The sequence below is a fragment of the Aptenodytes forsteri genome, unplaced genomic scaffold, assembly GCF_000699145.1.
Source record: "Aptenodytes forsteri isolate BGI_AS27 unplaced genomic scaffold, ASM69914v1 Scaffold278, whole genome shotgun sequence".
Classification (NCBI taxonomy): Eukaryota; Metazoa; Chordata; class Aves; order Sphenisciformes; family Spheniscidae; genus Aptenodytes; species Aptenodytes forsteri.
Window position 1 is genome coordinate 3,765,461 of NW_008795907.1, and position 26,334 is coordinate 3,791,794.

The 26,334-nt window shown below is 44.6% G+C and overlaps 2 protein-coding genes across 7 annotated transcripts in view; both read right to left on the bottom strand.

Annotated features, from left to right (window-relative positions):
• Positions 1-9,965, bottom strand: CUNH2orf82 (chromosome unknown C2orf82 homolog). The gene is made up of 3 exons (XM_009284312.1): positions 9,807-9,965; positions 806-991; positions 1-139 (listed from the first exon to the last, which is right to left on the bottom strand). The coding sequence occupies exons 1-3, from the start codon at positions 9,877-9,879 to the stop codon at positions 30-32; spliced, it is 369 nt and encodes a 122-aa protein (XP_009282587.1). The 5' UTR covers positions 9,880-9,965; the 3' UTR covers positions 1-29.
• A 1,854-nt stretch (positions 9,966-11,819) lies between these two features.
• Positions 11,820-26,334, bottom strand: part of GIGYF2 (GRB10 interacting GYF protein 2) — an 80,899-nt gene continuing 66,384 nt past the window's right edge. For 3 of the 6 annotated variants that reach the window (XM_009284314.2, XM_019473401.1, XM_009284320.2), the window contains 10 exons: positions 25,300-25,401; positions 22,219-22,377; positions 20,771-21,007; positions 20,033-20,155; positions 19,207-19,410; positions 18,874-19,079; positions 18,419-18,573; positions 16,904-17,073; positions 16,368-16,515; positions 11,820-14,198 (listed from right to left, as the gene is read on the bottom strand). In XM_009284314.2, the coding sequence (XP_009282589.1) occupies positions 14,131-14,198; positions 16,368-16,515; positions 16,904-17,073; positions 18,419-18,573; positions 18,874-19,079; positions 19,207-19,410; positions 20,033-20,155; positions 20,771-21,007; positions 22,219-22,377; positions 25,300-25,401 (1,572 nt within the window). In that variant the 3' untranslated portion in view covers positions 11,820-14,130. The remainder of the gene's footprint in view (positions 14,199-16,367; positions 16,516-16,903; positions 17,074-18,418; positions 18,574-18,873; positions 19,080-19,206; positions 19,411-20,032; positions 20,156-20,770; positions 21,008-22,218; positions 22,378-25,299; positions 25,402-26,334) is intronic. The other 3 variants (XM_009284319.2, XM_009284318.2, XM_009284317.2) reach the window with 1 other exon arrangement.

Sequence of the window (26,334 nt, forward strand, 5' to 3'; positions counted from 1 at the left end):
TTGTGTTACAGAAAAAACTTTTATTGAGTTCAGGAGGCCGAGAACTTTCTCAGCGTGATGACGACCAAGGCCACAAGCACAGATGTACCCAGGAGGGAGGCGATGACAATGGCACCGATAGCTCCGGGCCCCAGTGAGCCTGCAGGGACAGAGAACAAGATGGCATGAGGTCAGCAGAGTCTGTGGGTCCCAGATGGGAAGGGCTATGGGATTACCCCCCAAACCCAGCACATCCCCAGCCATCGGGGCACATTCCTGCCCTGGAGCTCCCTGCAATGGTCATGGTGGCCCTGTTCCTATGTTCCCACACAGCCAAGGTGTGGTCCTGCACCCCAGTGGCATCGCATCCTTGTGCAAGGGGCTGGAGCGAGCCACTCGGCCCTTAGCCAGCTCCTGGTGACAAGGACAGCTACCACAAAGCGGCTCTTTGGCACTCGGCTTTCCTCTTACACCTGCACCGAGGGAGTTGCTTTGCTTGTTGCAGAACCGCATCACAACAGGTATTTGCTGTAGTTAGGAGCCAGGAAGGGGCTCACACTCCCCATTTAAAGAGCACGCTCTCACCCTGGAGCCTACCTGGGCTCGAGGCACTTCTTGCTGGTGCCTGCTGTGACGTGTTAGACCCAGGGCAGGAGGAAAGGCCTTGTCAGCCCCCTGCCAGAGCAGTGTGGCTGGGGACAGGCCACCTCTGGTAGCTCAAACACCTCCTGGGAGGTGACAGGCCCATAAAGAGCAACTCCACAGCGAGGACTTGCCAGGCTGCTGTGGGAGCAACCCACAGGCAGCCCATTGCGCAGCCACATACCATCCCCGGCATCCAGCCGGTGCAGGTGGGTGGTGTCCTCGGGCTCCAGCTCGGAGGTGTACGGGGGGAAGGCAGTGGCATCTGAGAGCCGGGCTGCGGTGGTGGCAGCATCGAAGGGGCCAGCTCCGGAGGGCAGCTCGGGTGGCTCGTTCCAGAGGGTGGGGACTGGGCCCTGCGGATACTCTGCTGGGAGACAAGCACCCGCAGTCACTCACGGGCATGGGTGGCCCCAGCCAGGCTGCTGGTGACAGTGGCAGCTCAGGACAAGCACAGCTCAGCAGGGCCCCGGGCTCCAGCTGCCTGCCGAGTGCCCCGGGGTGGATGGAGGGCGACCCAAGGGCTGAGAAACCCCATGAGGCAGAGCCCTCCTCCAAGAGGGCACCATCTCCGCAGAGAGCCAACACCCAGAGCAGCTGAAGGCAATGCCTGTGCCCCGGGGTGAAACCACACTGCCACAGGCTTCTGTGGCAACCTGGTGTACACACAGCACACACAGGACAACAGGGAGCTCTCTACAACCGTGCAACCTCTGCTCCTACACAAACAGGCCCTGCATGAACATCCACAGCCAGTTTGCTCATGGATGCCTGTGGGACAAGGCTGGGAGGGGCTGTCACATTCCTGCAACAGGCAGAGGCCACCTGGCTACCTGCACTGGCCAAATTCGCAGCATCTCGGGGCCTTTCTGTCCTGCACCACCAGCCTACGTGGTGTAGGATGCTGGAGGCACTGGCACTGCGCAGGACATGGCTCCCCCACACAGAAGCCCCAGAGCCTCGACTTCTCTCTGCCCCACCTCCACACCGTGCCGGGGAGATGAAAGCCGGGCCAGGCTCTGTTTGATGTTACCATTCACCTCCTGTTATTTCTTCCCCCTGTGGGGTCAGGGACCAAACCAGAGAGCCCTCCCTGTCTGTGTGTGGCTGAGCCAAACGCTCTCCATCAATGCCTGTCTTGTTCAGGTGGGCCCCGGCAGGAACAGGAGACATTCCGCAGCTCCCTGCCGAAACCGCTGGGAATGTCACACTGGGATGGGGGAAAAAAAAAAAAGGGGAGGGGGCGCCAGACCTAACAGCATCCAGTGCCAGGGCCCACCTGAACTGACATGATTGTTATCTGGGCTGAGAAAAAGGGCAGCAGAGGAGCCGGCACAAACAGCCTGGGCTCTCTGGGGCAAGGCACAGAGGTATTCCTGGCACCCCAGCTCTGGCACGGTGTCTCTCGGTGCACCAGGGGCACTCGGAGACTCGCCCCAGCACCATCCCAGTTCTCCCTGGCCCAGCAAGAGAGGTGGCAGCAGCACATCTTGGCAGCGCCAGCTTCAGCTTTAAGTACCTGGAGCCCTCCCTGCCTCCCATGGGCAGCTGGCACTTTGTGGGAGGAGAGCGCTGAAGAATTGGCACTAATGGGCTCCACCACACTCTGTTGTCCTGTAGGAGCCCTCCATCAAAAAGAACAGGAGGGCCAACACCAAAACACCAACCTTTGCTGCCTGTACAAACCCACTGTTAGGGCTTACCGCAGGGCTCACATCAAAGAGTAGCTCTCGCTGTCCCCAGAGCTACTCGAGGCTGCCTGGAGACTCGGGAACACAACAGGTTCTAGACTAGTTTTGGAAAGTCCTTCCTACATCCATAAAAGCTACAGGATTTTCAGCGAGACAGCTACCAGGCTTAAGTCTGGCCCAACGAGCAACGACAGAGACAAATAAGCTCCCAGTTTGAGGCCTGTGCCAGTTCAGTCAGGCAGCAACACCAGCATACCCTGGCTGGCTGACCCACCCTGGGGAGAAGCTGGGAGTAGCAGTCCTCACACGCTTGGTACATCTGTGGTCACTGCATCAGAGGTGGCATCTCAGGTCCCCAGTACGAGCATACAAGTGGTTCATGCTCCATGAGGGCTCCCCAGAAACCTGAGCCCTTTGCAGGGCCCTTCCCAACCTGTTCTGCAAAACCAACCAGCAGAGCTGGAGACTCACATCCCATCCAGAGGCTCTTCCAGAAAGTGCCATTTCCAGTGGACCTCTCTTCTATAAATTCTGTGGTTTAGCTACCAGAGGGCAGATCAGGAGGAATACAGAATTTAGTGGGTAAATGTAGTTAGGACAACAGGGAAAGGAACCAAGCAGAGCTGGGGCTATTTAGTTAGCAATGGTGGCATTAGGAAGCTGTTGGTTTAGGCACAGACCAAACATACGTAACGCTTTTGAAGCCCCGGTTCCAGGCTGCTTTGGCAAGTGGAGAAACTCCACACAGAAGAGCTACACTCCAGCTATGACCTTCCTGACTGCGTCAACATCACCAGGGCCAGCACCAACACTGCAGCCGTTCCCATCTGGCAAGAGAACACCACGCTGGGAGGATGTCGTTGTTGCATTTCCCAAGAATGTTTTTCTCTCCAAAGCCAAAAGAGCTGGGTGTACCCTTTGCATCTGACTGGGGGAAAGGCGTTAGCTCAGATCATCTATAACAGATGCAGGCACCGTCCAGGGACGCTGTAGGACCTGGACAGGGTCTTCGCAACTCCCCATTCTCAAAGGGACAAGGAGGGAGCGCTACCCCTTCCAACCATAGAGCAAAGGCTCTTTTTCTAACCAGACCCACAGGTCCCAGAAAGTCTCTCCTGTCCCCGGTGCATTTAATTCCTTAAAAATTTATTGCAGCTCTCTTTAAGCAGGGCACAGAGCTTATTTTTGATAGCCAAGTAAGGAGGAAATAGTCTAATTTGTTTATGATCTCAGTGATTTTTAAGACCTGGATAGAGTCCTGGATGGCTTCTGGATATGTATTTTGTTAATTCCCCTCATCTGATTAAAACATGCTTTCAGTTCACCCTTACAGAAAGGGCAGAGTGTGCTAAACATGCATTTTCTGTCCCAAGTTCTTGTGGTTTTACCTTAATGGCGCTTCAACCAAGGGAAACACAGCTCCTTTCAGTTGGGTCTAGTGCCTCACTAACAGGAGTTGTCAGCTCAGAAGCAGCAGCAGTCTCGTGCACATGCATAAAGTGAAATACCTGCATCTGAACATCACCAAGAGCCAGGGCTTACTGCTGGGTCTCCTCTTTGGTTCCTGCACCTCGATGCTGCTAGAGCAGATGCCTAGAGCCCTGCAGCAGGCACACAGGGTGGGGGAACACAAAACCAAACACAAGCACCGTCCCCAGAGAAAGCTGCCATCAGGCAGGTCTCTCCAGAGCAAACTGCTGCAGCCTGGGAGAGTGCCTGTTTGTAACCAGCACTTTTCTTTCCAAGACTCACCTTTGATTTTCCCTCCTAAACTAACAGCTCATGTCCTCACATGCCTCCATTCCTGCCTGTTTGAGAAGCCCAACCGCTCATCCAACTATCCCCAAACGTCCAGCAGGTTTCTTTAACAACCAGAGAAGTCACATCTGCTCCCCTCCGCAGTACCCTGACAGTCCCAGTGAGCGCCAGCCACGCTGCCACTGGCCGAGAGCAGCAGATCTCTAACAGAGCAGCATTAAATGCCACACTCCCATTTTAGTCCTCTGGTAAAAGCAAGAAAGGCGAGGGGGAAGGACAGAGCTTGTGTTAGGTGCCAAAAACCAACACACGCACACTATTAATAAGGTCTCACATGTCTCGAAGTGAGACATGAGGGCCTCTTCCAGTCGCCTGGTGGATACACTCTGACTGGACAGGCTCTAAGTACAGGCGTGGGACCAGATTCAGGAGGTTCAGTTCTGTGCTGCTGACATTTTGTGTGACCACCGCAAGTCCCTCTCCCTCCTGGGCTCAGTTTCTCTGTGCATGAGCAGGAGACCAGGACTCTAAATATGATCTACAAGAGAAGCACCACCAGAGCAGCCAGGCCTGCCCACCTGCATGGTTACTGTTGTCCTGACTGCAACGAGGAGGACGTGGTCTGTGTGCCTGAATGAATGCCTCTTGATTGACAGCTCCAGCCCAGCAGCAGCCTTTCACAGGGAAAGGGCAAGTTACACGAGACCTCCACAGCCTTGGGGCAGGGCGCAGCATTTTTTTACTTGTGCAAAAAACCCAAACGCATTGCAATCTCAAGTGAGGGGGTGCAATCAAGTGTTGGAAACCAAATATCAAAGACAAGGTAGCACATGGCTTTCCTGTCCACTCAAGAATTTTGTAGAAATGAAGAACTACCAAGAAACATGCTCAAAACATCATCCATCACAAGACCAGAAGTTTAACATCTGGGTGAGAGCGCTGTGCATTAGCTGTGCTGGTATCAGTCTTAGGACCAGTCCTATTCTCTAGGAAAACCCACCTGGTGCACTCGTGTGGTTTGTTTGCCTCGGAGCGACTCAGCACAGGCAGCAGGTGAGCACACGGAGGGGCTGCCAGGCTGCTGACACACGTGGGTAACCCCACCACTGCTGAGGCTTCGTGCCACAGTGCTGGGTAGTCTGAAGGGAGAGAAACCTTGACCCCATGGCACAAACAAGCTCTCCCCTAGCATTAACCCTGTCTCAGCACTGGAGCACAGACTGAGGGCAACTGTTGCTCCACAGACTACCAGTGAAATCCACTTGGTAAAAACACAGCTTGGGAGCACTTAAGAGAGAGACATGGAATAATCTTAGTTATTGGGGTTTTACAAGGCAAAGATGGAAGCCAGAAAAAATGGACTAAAAGTATTTCAGTGTTTTGCAACAGGCCAGGTGGAGGATGGCACCTCTTCCTTCCCATATGTTGACACTACCAATTACCTTATTTCAGGGAAATAGCTATACTGCACTGCGTATTCTCCCTCTCTCCAGCACAGGTTAGTTACAACTGAGGCCAGGAAAAGGGAAGAAAATATCAGAGTAGCTACGCTATAAAGAAATACACCATGAGTTTTCTGAATGATGCAGGGACCCACCAGGACTTGAGTGAGATCTAGAAGGGATGACGCCAAAGGCAGCTTGACAAAACGGCTATTTCCATGCTCAGTGAGAAGGAGGTGGGGTGAGCTGCCAGCACAGAAAAAATGGTAGCCCATACCCCAGATACTCGGTGGCTGAAAGACTGGAAAGGTCTCCACAAGTGATAGCTCTTGAGGAAGCCGATCAAATCTAAAGGATCCTTCAAGATACCCCCAAACAACCAGAACCTCCTCATAGGCAGACTCTGCAAGATCTCAAGGCAGGCAGATGTGGCCACCTAACATCTTCCTCCCTGGAGATCAGCCACCAGTGACCAATACTCTTCCTTGCACAAGCTGGTTTCAGCATCTCATCATCCTCACAGCCTGTCAATAGGAGATGACAATGAGACTTTCCTCCTCCATTGGGTGACAAGTTTATGCTTACAGTGACAGAAATGAGTGCCTCAATAGGACACAGATGCTCGGTGGTCCTGGGAAAGAGGCAAGGGCACCCACTGCAACCTGAGCATCACACACAGTTTCTTCAGTCACAACAGTTCACAGGTCAACTTAATGGCATCCAACTCCACTGTTCGCATCCTTTTCAGAACCTGAGAGCTTTTTCCTTTTATTCCACAAGTTTTTGTGTCTTCACATTACATCAATTACAATGAGGGGGAAAAACTTAAGGTTACCTCCTGCTTTCTGGAGCACACTCTCCACCTCCAACCCAGTAACCTTAGTCGGAAGCTGATACTAGTGTCAGTAATTTATAAGGAGTGTTGGTGCAGAGCAAGGTTGAGTAATGGTCTACAAAGACTTGCTGTTAAGTCTGGACAGACCTGTTGGAACAACCACATCTTTTTAAGAAATTTGCCTGACAAAACCTATTTACTACTTCTCACATTCTAATACTTGAACTTTAAAAAACTTTCTAATAATCTTTTAGTCTCCTGTTGTTGAGAATGAAGACACACGAGTTGCTACAGAAAGATGTCCTTAGACAAGGTCTTCTGTACGTTTTCCTTTAGCACAACATCTCCTGCTCTGCTGCTTTCCCCCCCCATACGCATTCTGATGTGCTACTGCAGTATAATATATTTCCACATTAGCTCAAAACAAGGAAATTCATGAGCTCACATCAGAGTTTAGATACCAAATATATACAGGATTCAGAAGCCAAGGCCTTGCAAAGGCTTTTTACTAACTTCCACTTCACTTGGAGCTCTGAATCCATTATATGAATTGAAACTGGTTTTGCCAATAGGAAAAAAATAAAAATCAACTCTTCATAATCCTCCTGTGCTCTAGGCCCAAGCGCCACTTGGGTTTGGAGAAAGTGGAAGCGGAGAGGATTTTGGTGTGCAGAAAGTCCTTGAACTGGTCCTCTGTTTCCTGTTGCACCAAGATGACATGAACAAAGAGGATTAAAGACTCAGTTGTTTCCCCATTTCTGCCAAATGGGATATTGGAAAGAGCTCAATACCTTGGAGGAGAAATTCACACTTTCTCCAGTCGCAGAGCCCTGACCACACACCATCCAGGAAACCAGACTGGCTAGGCAAGAAGCCATATCAAGGTACATGACCCACCGGCACCCCAAAAGTGCTCCGACTCCTACACCCAGATGGGAACCTCAACTGCCAGCGAGATCCTTCACATCTCACTGAACTCCTGAGCACTTACCCAAGGGTTTTGGTACTAGGTAGCTCTGAATCACTGCTGAGATAAAATTAAATCCAATGAGGAAGGGAAGACTCATTCTGGACCTCAGGTCTGCATGGCCAGCATCACCTGCAGCCCTGTCCGAGGCAGACTCCACTTCTGCTCACTGTGGAGGGCTTTGCTACGGAAAGTATGAGGTGCCGAGACACAAGGGCAGGGGCTGGGTGAACTCTGAGGCCAGCAACGGGCTGTCCAGCCCCAGGTAGCCACAGCAGGCACAGGGCCAGGGCAAGGATGAAAAGAGGCCTTCATAGGGAGCACAAAGGGCAGCCTGTGATGTGCGAGCGCCGGGAGCTCGAGTGTGGAGCAGTGCAGAGCGTTGGGGTTCTGATGAATGTTAAATAAACTTGTTTACAGAAAGGCAGGGCTGCATGTGTATGCACAGAGACCAGAGGGCTGTCTGTGTGCCCTTCCCTTCTTTGTCTGCGCAAGGCAGGAAATTTCCTTTTCTAATGGGGTGAAAAGCAGAAAAAATTCCACTGTGCACTAAAAGCCCCTGTACTGGGGATAGGTACGTCTCCACTCCTAATGCAGCAGAAAATCGTTCTGCTCCTGGGATGACTTACCGTACAGGCTGGTTCCCTGATGCCTGGCTTTGAGGTAGCAGACAAGAACAAACTTAAGATGGCTCAAGCCCCTCTAAAGTGCAACTGAGAGAAAGCATGGAGTCTCTCCTAACGCCCCAGGATCTGAATACTGGATTCATCAGTACAAAGCCGTTCAAGAGCTACTGGCCTCGCTGCGTGAGTGCGACTCACCCACTAAAGGAATTAAGTGAACTTGGGGTATCTCACAGGAGCAAAGTGACACAGGGAGGCAGCGACAGTTTGGTACAAACCATTGCTGCAAAGCTGAGCCGAGAGCAAGTACACAGGAAAGCTGGCAAGGCAGGAGACAGCAAATATGCACTGAATATTGGAAGCTTAAAATAGTGTAAAAGAAATCCTAACTTGGAGAGGAAGCAGATCAAAGTTTCACTGGAACTGAATCAATTTCTGCAGAGTGAAACAGACTGTAACAGTTAAGTCAAGACCTTACCTGGTTTTGGGGAAGAGCACTGCCGCTGCTTCTGGGAGCATGAGCAAGCTACAAACTGAAACTGTGCTTAAGTGATTAACGTTCCACCACACAAAAATCAAAGCTCAGGGTTTGACAAGGAAAACATCCACTTTTTAGTGCTCATTTCTTAGTTACTTTAAAGGTTTCCCAGCAAGGTGCCCTACAAGGGGAGGATCTGTGGGGGAAATACCAGCTACAGTAATTCTGTTCTTGTACCCGCAGATGTTCCAGCTAGGTGCAGCGATAGATTCCCCTACCCATATGAAAGCTCCTTTAAAAAAGAATTAATTTCGTTTGCTAGAAGGCTGGCCAGGATCCCCCTGCTAGGCAAGATGCTCAGAACAAAACTGAAAGGGAACTGCAATCCAGCCTTGCTCCAGGTCTTGGAAGGCAGGACAAGAATTTAGGAAAACAAGCATTATGCTCTTGCCTGTTATCTTGGCCTGAACCATCCCTTCACAGCCTCGCCTGCACTTAAAAAAAGAGGCTTTGAGGGAAGCAGTTCCTCATAGGAGTTTCCACCTGTATGCTCAGAGCCCATCTATGGAGTCGGTCGGGAAGCCAGTTTTCCGTCATTTGTAAAACCCATCTCAGACCAGGCAGCCTTTGAGGCTGACTGTGCCCTCGGATCCCCTCAGCCCACATAGCTGTGCTGAAAGCAGGAGCAGGTAAGGCTGAAATTACTAACCACCTCCTTAAAAAATAGCGCCTCACAGAATAGGTGTCTCACACTAACATTTCCCATCACCTTGCTGAACTTGAATCGCAGCCACGTACCTTCCCAGTGCTGCTGCCTGCCTCGGTATACCCAGCTCTAGACAGAAACTCAAACAGCTTAGATGCACGCCTCAGCTTTTGACTGAGCTAAACGTTTTCATAGACACTTTCATATTTCTACTTACAGCAGCTGTGGTGAAGCGCTCTGCTGTAGCAGAAAGCATAGAAGGAACCAGAAATTGGCACACATGCTTCAGCCAGAGAAAAATGTTTCTTTTCACGATTGTAACTTCTTCCTACCATCAAAAGCTGACAGATAACCTGTCCCATCAGCTGATGAGAGCACCCCATCTACCGTTGACTGATCTGTCTACTGATCTACTGTCACTAATGCTCATGGAGGCGCTACTGCTGTTCAGCTTAGGAAACACGACAAAGGATTTTCTCCATTTTCCCCAACAGAAACATGGTCTCAGGATGGAGAACATATTCTTACTCACCACCAGGCACCAATTCCAGAGCTAGTTTCCATAAATTCAATAAATACTTATGGATGTTTTTAGGGGAGGGAGAGGAGGTATGCAAGGAGAGAGAGGCAGGTTAGTAAAAGATGTCCATGTTTTTGGGCTTTAAATGCAAACAAAGCTCCTTACCTGCCAGCACAGCAGGGACCAGGATGCCACACAGCATTAGCAGGACCAGGCGAAGGACTCTGTGGTAGGGCATGGCTTCCCTCAAGAAAAGTGTCGGCAGGAATCCTTAAAACTCTTCAAAGTACGAAAGAACTTGGGAATTTCACTGGTATAATAAAAACTTTGTCCAGTCAGGTAAAAAAAAAAAAATTTCCTTCACAACAGCAAGTGGACACAGAGAGTGCAAAGCCCAGCAGAAACTCACTCTCTCGGACTTCTAGAGCACACCTCCTCCTGAAGGCAGCTCCACCCTCTAAAAGTTGTGCCTAAAACCCCATAGGCAGCCGAGCCATTAGGCATCCGTCACCCTGCCAAGCCGGCACACACATGAACAACCGTTGGCAAGCCCTTCCCAGAGGACGTGGGGATGCTCCTGGAATGCCTTCCCTCTGGCCAGCCATCCCGCGGCATGGGAAATAACACAGGAGCCATTGGGGCAGCTAACCCCGAAACCAAGCAGACTGCTCGAGGGCTTTGCCCTCTCCTCAGTGTGCAGGATGGCAGTGGTCTTTCCAGGGTGGGCACAGCGAAAGAACAAGGGCCTCAATCTTTTGAGGCTAAAACGCTCTGAAACAGTGCCAGAGCAGCTCCGTGGCATCCTTGTTTTCCGGGTGTAATACTTACAGAGGTGGACTAGGAGCTGTGTGTGGTCTCTGCTGGCAGAACTGCCTGTTAAAATCTGGTAGGTCTTCCAGGAGAGTCGCCTTTGTCAGGCAAGGCCAGCATCCTCCTCGTATCTGAACTGCACAGACACTACCTCCTCCTGCAACCCTCTGCCACTCTGTCCCTCCCCTCCAAGTGGGCTTGTGAAAAGTTCACAGCAGAGAAAACTGAGGTTTGTTTCAAATCACATTTGCACCGATAGAGACTTGGGAAAGGATGAAGTGTGTAAAAAGGGGAACGCTCCAGCTTATTGTCAGAGGACAGAAGAATTTCATTAGGATTTTTTAAAATTGATATGAGTATGAAATGCTTCATGGTTTCCATTCAGAAAAAGATGTAATAAAGTACATAAACGCCCCCAATGTCAGTTCTTTATGCTCTGCAAATATGACATGACTAGTTTTGTCTTAAATTTCAGATTCAGATTTTTCTGCTAAGAGATCTGTTTGCTTTTTGGCTTTCTCTGACAGGCAGCCAGATACAGTTCAGGTGTCCTTTTAAATCATCTGCTTGCTGCAGTTCTTTGCAAAAGTGCCTGGCTGCGAGGGGAAGCAGGAAAAACAAAGAGGACTGAGCACTGTCCCTGCAGCGAAGTGAGAAGTTAGGAAGTAACCTGGTGAAATGTGCTCAAAAGAAACCTCAGACATCTCTAGCATCGAATTCAACATCATCTGTCAAACTTCGATCAAAGCCCCATTAGCTTTCCAGGTTCATGTTCTGTCTGAAAAGGAGCTGGAAATGCATAAATACATATCCACCAGCAGACACAAAGCTGTAGCTCCTATTTTTCCCATCCCTACTGATCCAAGTGACCTTCGCTACAGAAACAGGCCCTGTTTGCCACAGAAGGTGACAGGGCAGTCACCTGAGCGTACAATCTGAACGTGCCAGCATCTTACCTTTGTACTAAATACAGAAGCCAGAATATTAAAATATTAAGAGCAAGATCTTCCCCACTGGTCCATTATCTACAAATTCTCAGAAGCCGAGCAAGGTCCTCGGGGTTCGACAAATTATTGCACATTTTCCCTGCTTGCATTTCTGCATTTTCACTTAGCAATTGGCAAATTGTTCCTTCCCTGCTCCCCAGCTGAGCTGGAAATTAACAGGCTTTTGCTTATTTGTTACACAGTATACAGTAGTCCAAAATTAGCTTGAAGAAATTAGATCATACCATTAAAAAATAGAAAGTACTTATGAACCAGACACCTTATACACTAAAAAAAAAAGGAAGAAATTAAAACAAAGTCAAATTATCAGCCTAAACATGTACTGTTCTCTCCAAGACATCAGCTAAACATAATGCAAAGCTACTGTAGAAGTTAGTTCTTTACTGACTTCATATTCTTTGTGATCATGTGAGTCGTAGTAGAAGGACATTTATCATCAACTTTTACTGGGATTTTCCACACAAAAACAAGCAGCAAGTAGAAAAAAAGGAAAGTAAGATTTTGTCTAAAAAGGGAAGCCTACAAGGTGTCTGTGTGGACTTTACACTGAGGGGAGAAATAAAACCTCTCGTTTAGGGAATTGAACTGGGTGGGGTGGTTACTGACTGGCAAAAAAAGGCTACACGGCCGAGTGTTTGTAGTAACAGAAAACCAGCCGTGGCTTGATCTCTCCTGCATAAACAACATGAGCATGAATGCACGTGTTTTTGTGCAGAGAGGGGGGGGAAATTAAAGCTTTCTTGTCAGAATTTTCCAATCTCAACTTACTGGTGTTTATTTGAACTCTAAACTTATCAAGTAGAAAAAACCCACCGGTATTCCTCACCAGGGAAGAAATAAAGCAGCAGTTGTTGTTCCACATCCTGGGTATTTGCTTGTTGTTTCTTGATGAAAACTGATGAGAGTTGAGTTTTGGGTCAGTTTTAGCACCAGGAATTATCTCAAAACTCAGCTTTGACAAAAGCAAGCAGAAAGTTTTCTCTCAGATATAATACAACCAGGTTTTATTTAAGTTCTCTCTTTCCCCCCCCCCACACTGGCAAAAGTTCAGAGGGAGTTTAAAGTTTTGTAAACATTTTAACTACCCCTCTTCCCCCTTTTATGAATTTACAAAGCAAAGGAGACAGGGAGACCAGATTTGCAACAGTTCCAAGTCTCTCCATGCTATTGGATCCAAAAACTATATACAAGTCTGCAGCAGTCTCTGTATAGTTACTGTACATGTTTGGGGGCAGGGGGAAGAGAGAGGAGGAGGAGGGGAAGGTGACCCCAAAAAATGAATAAACCAAACAAAACAAAATCCAAAGCCAAACTGCTCTTGAGCAACTCGAACTGTTTTCTTTAGGCAGTGATGACAGAAAGACAGACACCTTTATACAACTCCACCAAAATTGTAGCGTATCTCCCTTGGCAGGTTATAACTCTCTGGGAATGGGAGATGGGACCAGGGAGTTGAAACTAAGTGCATTTGGCAGTTTTCGTTTCCTTTCCTTTGTGGTGTGTGCACGTGGGTGGGTGGAGAAGGGAAGGTGGTGTTAATCTTTCGGTGAGAGAGGAAGGTTATGATTCCGTAAGTACTTAAACATTATGGATCCCAGTGAAGGTGTGTGAAGTAGTTTAAGGTGTAGAAGATAAGCAGGGCCGTCATTGCACATAGCTTTGCCCTCCACAGTCTCTCTCCATGACAAAAGGGCATCTCTGCTCATTAACCTAAGCACTGCTTGAAATGACAACTAGCTAAGACTGCTGGGGTATATATCTGAAAGCCAGTGTTCGCCCTCACCAAAGACTAAAGATCCACACGGTAAAGATCCTACTGTCTCTTAAACGAGACAAATTTGCAGGAAAAGAGCTCAAAATAAACTGGTCCTAACCCTCCGAAGGTAGCATTTAAGAGACAAATTCAACCTGAAAGAAGAGATGCCACTCCCCTTTTTTCCCAGAGTAGAAGTCCCCACTTGTCCAGGAAGGCTGGAGTATGCTGATGGGGAACTCCACCAGCTTCAGCATCACCACCTAATGAAGACAGACTCGAGCTTTCCCTCCAAAAATAATGTGCTGAGAAGGGCTGGCAGGGGGTGTGCAACTTCAAACCAACCCAAGCTAAACTGCGCCCACCACCGCCCCTCTCCTGCTGTTGCCAGTTCTAAGGTTAGCTTATGAATGCAACTCCTGGCTTGGGAGAGCACCTCTTGCCCTGATGGAGCGCGGAAGTCAGTGTCTGTGTGGCATTTTGGTTTTGACCAACATCTGTTAACCACAAACTCTCTCTCTCTCTCCATGACTGCACGTGTTGGATGTGGTAAGAGTAACCAGGAGAGGGAAGCAATGGTTTGTAGAATCCCAATTGATATTTTTTCCAGGTATGTCAGCAGAAGAAATCACAGCACAGTGAAAGCTTGCTGCCCAAATCAGCCTTGTTGTGAACAAATCCTATCTCCCACCCTCCCAGGACTCTGAACAAAGTCCACTTGACTCTAGGCTGACAGTAGGAACAACGCCTGTGCAGTCCTGGGCAGAAAGGGTTTGCTGGGGCTAGAGAAAGCAGCCTGAGATGATTGATTCTGTGATTCACTGCGAGGCGAAGAAGAACGCATGGTGGAGAGTACTGTGTCCAAAACGGAGAATCCATGGTTAACAGATGCAGGAAAAGCCAGTTGATTCGCACATGCTCAGTAGTCTTCCAAAGTCTCTATTTCTCCCATATTGAGCCGCTCTGATGAGGCATTCACTGAAAACCCTGTAAACCAAGAAGGACTTGTGTTAAAAATCTGGATGTGGTATATTGTATTTGATGCAATACATCTGTTACATGCAGTAGCATGTGTAAGATAAAGTGAATAATATATATATCAAATAAAAACTCAGGGGAAATTCAGTAAGGCGAGAGATGTAATTACCCAAACTGTTCATTTTTTTCCTTAATAAATCAAAGATAATCAATTGTATATTTAGGTAAGTATCACTTGGTCTTTACAAACAGATCAGCGGAAGACTGTTTGCAACTCTCATTTAAAAGATGTGCCTCGTACTAGCTCTGCAGATGACATCTAGGCACAGTGGCGACGTCGCTCAGCAACGTCTTGGAAGGGAGCACACTGGAGTCAACTGGTACTTGGAAGTGCCTGTCAACACTGTACTTGCATAGTCCAAGAGGCAGAAATACATTTTGTGAACTCGGAATCCAAGTGTGGAATCATGCTCAACACTTCAGGGGGTGCGAGCAATTCTACCCCTTACTTTAAAGTCTAAATACATGTACCTATGAAATCTAGCAGCAATTCCATGTATTTCCATGCTTTTTTACAATCTTCTCTCTCAGGAGTACAACATGAAAATGTACAAAGTTATATAGGGCTATGCAGATGGCTCAAGATGCACCTAAGCTTCTACCCAACCTTTTAACTGTAAGTGCTGAGGACATGATGCACGTGAAAAAAGTGTGAGAAAAAGCAAAACATTTTCTACAAGGAAAAAATCCAATATATCATATGCAACTTTCCTACTGAAATCCAATTTTTACAGTTGTACCAACCCCATATGTAGTATGAGAAAAAGGAAAGTTTTCCTGTGTAAGACTACTAAACACAAACCTGACATTTCATTGTCTTGAGACTGCTGTGTAGGCTTGCTCTGTGCTAGAAAACAAACCGCTTTTCACAGCCATTATCTTCAGCAGATAAAAAGTGCTCTGTTTAGCAGGTTTAAGAAAATTGTTCTGGCTCCCTCTTGTGGCAGTATGTTACCTAAAAGGTTTTGGAATTATTTTGTAATAGAGTGTACTGATTTTTAAGCTGCATGTGCTAGTTCTCTTACAGTTGCAACTTCTTAATTGTATTTAGTGATTTCTTGCTCACATTACATGAACAGGTTTTTAAATTATTCAATTGAAGACCCAAATCAGACTCGCTGGATGGCATCTAGGGGTGGCATAAGCCAGGATTCCACTGAAGAGTTCAGTATACTTCAATGCAGAAATCATTGATTTAATTGAAGAGTATTGATTTTTTTTTGAGAACAAGAAGGGAAGATAAAAAACAAAGGCAGAGCTCTGTTAGAGCCTTAAAAAAGGCAGTGACTTCCAGGTGTTTAATACCAGGCTGCTTTATAGGAGTATGAGCTAAGTAGCACCAGCACAACAAATACTGGCCCAGTGTGGTGCCCTAGTTTCTTTTCTATCACACACAGCACAAATGTGGACACATTTATTCTACAAGAATACTACAGCGACGCATTACATCCCACAATGCTCACTACTCACGTACTTACACAATGCCCTTGATTCTTAAAGGCCACTTTAAAGAAACCTTTCCATCAATGCTATAGGGGCTGGTTACCATCCTCACATAAAAATTAAGATAGAGAAAAAAACCGAAAAGGACTACTAATGATGTCATCATCTCCACTGCCTCCAATTGGAAACTTGTGACCACGTTTTGACTTTTTTTCGTAAGATCTTTGCCATCTTTTCTGACTAGGGTGGTTAGCTCATGTGAAAAGGTAGGAAGGAATAAAGGCAAGCCTCAAGAAGCTGTTCCTCATGAAGAAACAGAATATGTGCTTTTCTTAAAAGAATGAATTAGCATTAATTCAATAAAATAGGCATAGGTCAACTCAAAAGAGGAAAGGCAGTTTAACTGACATCCCTGAACTACTTAAAGGTTTGCAGGTAATAACCAAGGTATTGAAGAGGCCTCTTTCATGAGGGAAGGTTCAACAGAAGTTTTCCATGAAACTGATACAGAATCTTTTAAATCATTAAATAATAATACTGAAACAAATTCTAAAGACGCTTCAACAACTACCTTTTCTGCTCAAATACAATATTCCCATTTAAGGTTAACAAGAATTCTACACGCCACAAGGCCTTTACCAAATTAAACACTCATTTCTAAGAATTAAAACTGACCTAACAAGCTGGGATCTGCGCGAACCATTTTCTGTTTCTTCTTTTTCTTCCCACTCTGCACAGCCTCAAAATTGGATTGCTGGTTGTTGCTCTGATTGGTCTGAAAGACCGAATGTAGCGAACTGTGGTTCATCCCCCACACTGAATCCTAGAAAACAAAGCAAGTACAAGATTACAAAGTGCAATTAAGTTTGGTTTATTTATACCAAAAACATTCAGAGAGCCCAAAGCACCTTCTATATCATGTGTGGCAGCACTAGCCACTGATGCATCCACCCAACACATCTACCTCATCTTTCTAAAGCATATCCTGGATCAGCATGCTAAGACACTATCTGATCTACAGTTGGCCTCAACTGTTAGTTATAAAGGAAACTTGATTCTGCAGTAAATATTTGAAATCTGCTTTATTCTCTGCATTTCACATGACCTGTAAAATCCTGCTCATCCTCCTATCAATCCAGCAGAAACACAGACTCTTCAGAGTCAAATATAATCTCTATACACTCCAAAGGATCATAGCGAGTAAGACTTACCTGTTGCTGCTGCTGTTGCCGCTGCTGACTGGCTTTCTGTTTGGCACGACGCTCAAGAAACTGCTTGGCAAACTCCTTGGCTTCAGGAGTATCTCCAAGATAGGCTCTGATGTAATCATGAACCTCATAGGGAGACTCCACTTCCTTCAGGAAAGAAACAAACGTGGGAACTGCAAAAAAGAAGGCAGACCATGAGGGAATGCATGTTGATGCGTGAACACGCACCTGCAGTAAACACAAACTTTGGATTTCTGTTTCAAGTATTTGCTAATCTAGTAGCCATAGCACACAGCTTGCCCTTAAGTTCCCTACAGTAAAGCCCTATGATGCAATGCTTCATCTATTCTGCAGTCAAGGCAAGGATAAGAAAGCCAGCTAATATGATGAGAAGGAAAAATAAACTGACAGTCCTAAGGGTATGTTAGTCCATCAGCTTTAGCCACTGCCAGCTTTAAAGCTCAAATTTAATGCCAGGCCCAAATGGAAAATACTCGCCTCAGAGCTGTCATCAGTACAGTCTCTTTTTGGCTGAAGCACAACAGATCACACGCCACAGTGGCTGACCTGACCTGCAAGCACCTGAAGTTCAATAGCTAGCTCACTTGCAAGCCTTCTTTACCATCTTTTTTTCTTTAGAATATCTTTGTTGCACTGAATTTTTTTTAACATGGAGAAGGGCAAAGCAAATCACAAGCCAGGAAGACTCCAGGACAAGAGGCTGCCACCTGTGGCACAAAGTACCCTTGGAAGTACAGAAGCTCACTGTTGATGCATGACTCACAATGGCACTGCAGAGTCATGGTCCCTCCTCAGACACCAGATGCAGCTAGTTAGTATACCATAGATGGGGCCAACAAATTACTTCTAGTATCTCTCCTCTAAGAGGAGGGAAGCTGTGGCACTGCAGCCACATGTGAGGTGTATGCAATCCTGGCTCTTGGGGCAGCACTGGTTCCTCACTCAGGTTCAAGGGTCCCACAGAACCACAACTTTGCAGCGTGCAGATGCTGGAGCACAAGGATTTGCACAGGTCCACACTGGAGGCAGGAGGAAGCCTGCAGTGTTTTGCTACAAGAAGGTATCAGTTTGTGATCTTGGACTGGGAGCTCCTCTACATGCCCTCGAGCAGAATTAGTAAACAACCACCAATTTCACACCAAAAAATGCTTTGCACAGGGGCACATGATGCTTTGACTGGCACTTAAAAGTGAACTGGATCCTCATCCGTCTGCCTGATAATGCTTCCATGACCACCAAAAATCCTCAGCAGAGCTCTGGGTGGCAGACTTTAAAACCGTTTCCAATTCCCACTGATTTGCTATAGTTAGCCCAATGAAAACCATGGAGAAGATGATGCAGCCAGTTCTTTGGACTGCTATTTAATGATGCCATTTTGCTGACTGCATTAAAAACATTACTTTGATGTCATTACTTTCCCTCAGAACTATTTAGTCAGGAAACAAACTGGATATTGTTTCTCACAATGGATCATTAACATTCCTCCCCACCTCTTACCATCTAAGTTGTTGGCTGTGTTGAGTGCATGAAGCATCTGTTCACACCACTGAGTGAATCCATCCTGGGCTTTATTAACCCCCTGGAACAATTTCAACAGCTTCTCCTCTTCTTCCACCTTCTTGTTTTGTCTACTTGTAATACCTACAGATTTACTGAGATAAAGAAAACATATAATAAATTATAAATTACCAGACTTATCAACAGTATAGTATACAGTACAGTGATACAAGACTCACTAGTTTACAAGATGCAGACACTGTTTAAGAACCAACTAATTTTCCAAGTAGATGACAAAATAAATTGTGAATGGTCACCTATTAGCTATTTTTGTTGTCAAAACAGATCCTGAGTGACACAGAAAAAAGGAAAACACATTAAGATGTCATAACTGCTAAGTGATCATCTCAGGAGTGGTAGCCTTTCTTTGCAAAAGCTCCTTCCCCAATTCCTACCTGAGGCTGGCATTGCTTTTGTTTTTATTGGTCGAGTTACGAGGTCCCACTTCTTTCACTGCATCATCCCAGAAACCCATGTTCGAGTTTTTGGTATCAGCATTACTCCAGATGCTACTGACTAGGTCAGATGCCCACTGGTTGCTGGGATTAGTGTTTAGGGAGCCCCACACTGAATTCCCAATGCTGGTGTGCAGGTTAGAGTGCTGTTGAAACATAACAAAGAGATCCTGGTTATTAGCACCAGACCTGGCAGAACAGTAATGAACAGACATGGAGAACTGTCATGTACCGTTTCCCTCTACATACTGATTAGATAAATACCGTACGTACCGTAGTATTTCTGACTCTGTTCGGCTGCTGGTGCTGCTGTTGCTGCTGTTTCTGCATCTGCCTTGCCTCTTCCTGCTGTATCTCCAGCAGGGACTTGGTGGTGCCTGTTGGTTTGGTGACATTACCCCAGCCTGACAATTTTTGTTGCTGTTGCTGCTGCTGTTGCTGGAGGGCCTTCATTAGTTCACGCTGCTGACGCCTTTGCTGTTGCATGCAAGACAAAAGTGCTTGTCCGTACTTTCAGAAGATCATTACTATTCAAAAGTCTAGCTGGGAAACTGGTTTTAAACTAATTTCACTCTCTTCTGGAGGAGTCTGGCTGACCTATTATTTTTTGAGTCGTTACAGTTCCTCCAAAAAGGGAGACACTAAGTAACTAGTAAATACAAATTGCTCATTAGCCTAGGACAGAATAAATTTGGCTAATCATGATTGCAGCCAGCTAAGCATTTGGGGTCTTGGAGGAATACTTTCTCTCCTACCACCACTTGCCCCCCTGCCCCTTAAAATGCCCTCATCTTGTGCATATCTGCAAACAAATTACAGTACAGATGTGAAATAATTTTATATTGTTTTGTGAACATATTATACTCCTAGGGTTAAAAGGGTAGTTTCCCCTCCTCTCAGATATTTATATTAAGAAGCTACGAAAACCTTCAAACAAGTACTTATTGAACCTATGCCTGAAAAAGATAGGATTTTACCTGAGTTACGTTATTTCAAGAAAACATTCCTCATCCTCACTATTCCTTCTAATCACTTACTTGACAGTTAAGCAGTCACATAGTTGAGTCCACTAACAAGTTACACTGTTTACACTATTTACCTCTTCTCGAAGCTGCCGTTCTCGTTCTTCTTCTAACTTTTGGATTTCTGCCAATGACAGTGTGGTCTGGGATTGGCAAGCTCCTGAATTTGATTGCTGACCCCATGTTGAAGATGAAGGGAGCTGGGCCAAAAAACCACATCATTAGGAATTACAAAACATTTTACAGAATACCGCTGAAGTATAATCATGAAAAATCAGTATAAGCTCGCAGCACAGGGGAAAAGGCAGGCCACCTTTAAACTTTAACAAAACATTGGAAAGTGTAAAATGGTATAATTAAGTATTGGAAAGCACACTCAAAGGGTAAACTGTATGCTTCTTTGAATTGCCCTCTGATGTATAATAGTGTCAAAGACACAATGTATCAAGAATAAGGTAACACATAACCGCCTGAAAAACAGCAATCAATTCTGATTTCAAGAACTTCAGAAACTCTAAGCTTTAGAAACTTTGCACTGGCCCTTGCTCATTGCAGCAGAATAAACATCTGTACTCATCTGTGAATCCCTTTCCAGTAAGTTTCTATCGACTGAACCTTTTTCTTCTGTGTTTTGTAACTTACCTTCCTCTTGTTTCTCCCGTCACTTTGGAAGTCAACTATTTACCCTCTTCCCTCTCCAGATAGTTCATCCCTCCCTGCTCTGTTCAAGCTAGTCTAGACAACCCTGAATCCTGCTGTGGTTTTACTTCCTACACTGAACTGAAGGAGAAAGTTAAACTGTAGAAACATGTTACCTTCATTTGTGCAAGTTGCTGCTGTTGCTGCTGTTGTTGCAGCCGTCGTAAAGCCTCCTGCTGCTGCTGCCTCTGTCTCATTATTTCCTTCTGGCGCTGGAGTTCCAGCTCCTTGCGCTTTCGCTCTTCTTCTTCAAGCCGCTGTCTGGCTGCCTCTTCCTCCATGCGTAGCCGACTTTCTTCAAGTCGCCGTTGAGCTTCCTCCTCTTCACGTGCCCACTTGGCAGCCTCCTCTTCCTTCCCACGACATAAAGAAGAGTAAAGTCTAAGTAGACTTAGAAAATCTAAATTACTTCTACTCTGTGATATTGAGATCCTGACAGAACAGAGAGAGGCCTTTATATCTGTAATATGTGCTGTTTAGGTTGTTCATTTATCTTTACATTTCTCAGACAAGAAAGCCCAATAATATAGTCTATATCCCCCCAAATTATAAGTTTCCCATTGCTCCACCAAGGGACTTGGAAGAGAATGACATCTTCCTAGTTCAGACTAGCTAATTTCACACCACTTTCCTTCTAGGAGTTATGCACCTTTCAAGTCTGAGCTTCTATCTGCTTATACTACTTACAGTCAAGCACTGCTATACTTTCAATGGAATAAAACTTGACAGAAATAAAGGGACACGTGTTGACATGAAATAAGAAAAAAGATGACAAAGACGGTGACGTTTACTGTTGTTACTGAACACTGAGTTGCAAAGGAAAAGATCCTTCTGCTAACAAAGAAGATGACTGCGTGGTGGGACAGAAATGGTGATGAATGTCTTATAAGGGGGGGCCCTGAAAAAGAATTTTAAAATAATAACTGGCAATTCTGAAATGGACCTGGAAGTTAATGTGAAGCCAATTGTGTTTCAAGATTAGTTTGATTTAGGGACTGTGAGAGTATCAATTAGGGGGCTGGAAGCTCAAGTTCCCCGATATGGACTTCTAAAGCTGACCCCAAGGGAAAAAACCCTGTTAATAGTAAGACAAGAAAAGGGAAGAAAAAAGCTGAAACTTTGAGAGTGGGTATAGTCTTGGCATAGTACAGAAAGACTGGCAAAACTGATCATCTCAGATGACGTTAAAGATAACAATTCTATAGTAAAGCCTCAGAGAGTGACAATTCAAAACAAATCATTACTCTGGTATCTACTCTGCCTTTCTTTTGAAGAAAGGAGTAGAAATAACATGCTGCAAAGCCATTCTTAAGGCTCAAACATGAAGGAAAACAATCATTCAACGCAAATCTCTTTTCCAAAGGGTAGATCAGATTCTCATTATTTCGTCTGAAATCAGGATACAGGTAAACAACCTATTTTTCATTCACTTGATACTGTCTACAAGCTTTGCCTTCCTCCACCAAAACTGATGGTCTTTCAGGCACGGATGCAACTTTCAAAGCTTGTTCGTTCTGGCAGCCTCCATAATCAAATATAATAAGTCCCTTTTGCCATTTTTCACCTGTTTACGAATTAACTCCTCTCGCTGCCGTCTTTCTTCCTCTTCTCTTCTTCTCTCTTCTAGTCTTCTAAGTGCTTCCTCCTGTTGTTGCCGTTCCTCTTCCTCCCGCTGCCGCCTTAGTGCAATTTCCTGCTCTCGTTGTCGCCTCAGGGCTTCCTCCTGGAGTTGGGAACAAAATGTCAATCTATAAATGCCATTTTATTGATGAACCGCATCAGAACACAGACTACAACATGGTCTGGCCAGATAAATGGCCTCAAGAAAAGCTCCTTAGCTCCAAGCTAAGCGCTACCAAAACAACTATATTAAACAACACAGACCCACATGTTAACAAGTTTTTTTGATGCAATGTGCATCTCATACATAAATGAATTACTTTAATAAAGAAGGAAACACATGAAATCGTTGCCTGTCTTTGGTTTTAAGAATGGTGTTGAGAATGAAAACAAAGGGTGAGACTCCTCTTTCCAATATGTACTAACTGTACTTGAACATATATATATTTTTAATGTGCGGGTATCAATAATTCCTTTTTTTGGGTGTCAGCTGTAAATTGGTAGCTTTTTCTACTTGTAGGATTTTCTAAACACTGACTACTCAAGTGCACTACAAAACTCAAACCATATCTCCAGACACCAGAAATAAGCTTAAGAAGGTCAGTGCACTTAAGGACACTAAGTCCCAGAGATGTGGAATTTCATGAAAGGGCTTTGACTGCACTATTCCTACACTACTTAAATATCATGGGTGACAAAAGGTCTCTTGAGGGCTTTGATTTTGGGCTGTCCCTAAATTATTTAAATAGCTTCCAATAAATTATGTTTTGCTTTCCAAGTAGCAAAATTATTAACTTAACTCAAAAATAAACATCAGCACCCTTTCCTACTGCTCTGAAGAGCAATATAAACAGAAGCTTTTCCATTCTGCTACTTGCTTTTTGGAAGAATAGGGCACAACCAGCTTTCTGCTGGCCTCCTGTATATTGTTAAACAGGAGCGCATCTGTGCAACTTTTCCCCTAGTTCTTTCTCTTGCATATAATAGCCTTGCTTTTTGCTGCATTTTCTGATCTCTGAAGTCCAGCAACTGTGTTAAGGCCACCCTGGTTTTCATCCCTCCTATTCTTCTCTCCACTTTCTGACTTAATCCTACCAGCTCAACCCAAAGGTCCTACTTTTTGGACAATAACTTTTTTTAAGCTTTCATAAATACGTTTTCCTTTTGAACAATCAGTACTGTGCAATTGTACACTTACAAGTTTTTTTATAAGCAATACATTATTCACAGGATGAAGGGACACTAATTGTGCAGCATGGATATAAATTTTGAACTCTGGTAAATCAAGGAAATTAATTCTGAAATCGAAGACCGTTTTACTAAATCTGATACCAAATCTTCATATACACACAGCACAGAAACTGCAATACAGTTCACTGAACAACTGGACCAGATTTCTCTCTGACAATGGCTAACTTCAGATGTCTACAATATAACTGTCCAGTAGACAGAACATTTTTATAAGCAATCGTATGGCACTGAAGAGCTGCTGGCTGCAAACCAAGAAGTAATTCATGTTCCTGTATATCACTTAAGTGGTTTAGTGCTAAATGTAAGTGCTATAAGTGTAAATTTTTCTTCCGCTAGCTGGACACAAAAAAGTAGCCTGTGAATCATTTTCTCATTAATCAAATCCTTGATTTGTCATATTCACAAAAGCTTCAAGCACAACACAAAACACCTAGACCATTTTGTTACTTGGGCCTGTAACTGAATTAATTGGACACATGCAGACAAGTCACAATAATCAAGTGTCCCCAATACAAGTGCTGAAAAATTTCTGCTTGTTTCTTTTGCTGAAAGTCTACTGAGGAGGCTGGAGGTGTGCCAGTCTGTTTTGTTTGACTAGAGACCACACACCAGGATCTCAGCTCAGGATGCCTAGCTGCCAGCCAGGCTCGGGGGGGATGTTCGGCACTAGTCATTGACATAACACGTAGTACCTGAGAGAGATGAACAAAGTCACCAAGTCCTCCTATATGACAGCAGTTCATTGACATCTCTGCCCTACTTTCCCGTTGGGAAGTGAGACTAGAATTGCCATTAATAAAACTGTAGGGATCTTTCTTGCTCAGACATGCCAAGAGAGACACTGTTCAATGACAACAATTTAAAAAAAAAAAAAAAAAAAAGACTTCTCTCCCCTAGAGAACTAAAGATGAACAGTGTTGTACCAATATGAGGAAAAAAAATCTGCAAGATTATGAAAAGCTGGGAACCACATGGCTGATGTGATTCTTTTTTCCTACTCTTCACGGCTATAGAAAAGGTTGTCTTAATATTTACTTCTGTATCTTCTATTCCGTATCTACATCTATTCAATATTTTTGTTTGAGCATGTGACCAAAAACATTCAAAGCTCTCCAGCTTTCTGTCACTGACTTGTATGGGAGACAGACTCATTCCTTTGGCTCTTACTGCTCCCATATTCGTGGCTTCCTGCTCCAAGAGAATCCCAATAATTTTTAGCATCTTTTCTAATAATTGTTTTCAAGCACACATATCTTGCTGTACAGACAACTTATTTCAGATCTTTTAAAATATCTATAATATTGCAGAAAATCCTTAAGTAGCAAGCCTCATTTCAGTAGACTCTGGATTCTTAAATAAAATATTATAGAATTTTTTGCAGTTAGTAACACCTGCAATTCTGCTTGTCTATGTTACTAGGGCTTACAAATCTTTTAGTTTTGTGGATGTCATCTTTGAACCAAGTACTTTGAAGGGAGCACTAAAGATATAATTCAGAGAAAACAATTATTAGCTAATTATTAAACCTCAAATTTTGTTCCTGAAAGCGATCAATCATTACAAAATAGAAAATATCAGACCAGAAACAAAAAAAGAAATACAGGAGCTACACAAGCTGGGCATTACTGTTTGCAATTCTACAGTGCAAGTAATTGATGAAAACTATGAACAGAACTGGATTCAACATTTGGTATGACATTTCATCCTACAGAATTGAATTTCTATGAGTTATTGTTTTTATTTAGAATTCACCATCAACAGCGTATTTACTAACCTTATATACTAGTCTTTTATGCAGTATTACATCAAAAGCCTTCCTGAAGTCCAGGCAGATTAAGTCTACTGCTTCACCCCTCTCAGCTCTCACTGTCATCTCCTCAAAAGAAGTTAATCAAATTTGTTAAGCATCATCTCCTCTGTATAAATCCATGCTAATAAATCAGTTCATCCCTGATTCTACAATGCCTTCCAGTACAGAAGTCAGATTCAAATATTAGACCAGTTTTTTTTTTAAATACAGAATACAATATTATTCTCTTTCCAGAGAAGTGCTTAAACTCTTTTGTTACCTTTTCAAGACATTACTGCTCAGAATTAAGCATTGTGGCAATTATTCAATTGGTAATGAACTAAGATACTTGCTGTGACTGCTTTTCAACCCCATTCTGCTTCCTCCTTGTAAATAATTATTTCCCATGACATCTCAGAAAGGGAGAATCAGATTGTTTACTGTACAAATCCAAAGTGGACAAAACACTTTGGAATTTAATGGACATTTCTAAGAAGTTATACACAGTAGCAAAACTCTTAGTCTGAAAAGAAACAACGCAAGTCTTTATTTGAAGCCACCATGGATGAAACACATTGAGTTACCAGGTGATCAGCTGAAAAATTAGTTATTATTAAAACAGGTCTAAAGCAACTTAACTCAAAAGTTAAACTTTTGAGTGTATTATTGCTTTAGCGCTACAGTAAAGCTTGAACTCGAACATCAAAGGATGCTTTTCTACTGTATACCATAATGACTTGCTGTACACAAAGTAGATATATTAAAGCAAGGAGCCATTTATTTATAGACTTGATTCTTAAAGATACCATGAAAGCTAACTACATATCACACTGCAGTCTATTAAAAGAGATCTTCAGTGACAAACCCAAACACTGAGTGAATTGAGGTCTATGACTAACTTACAAATAAAACTAAAGATTCTAGAGGCTTCCTCAGAAGTGTCTGATCCTCAAACCAGGAAACGCGCTTTACAACTGCCTACCTAAGCACATAGAAAATATTATAAAGGACAAAATTATT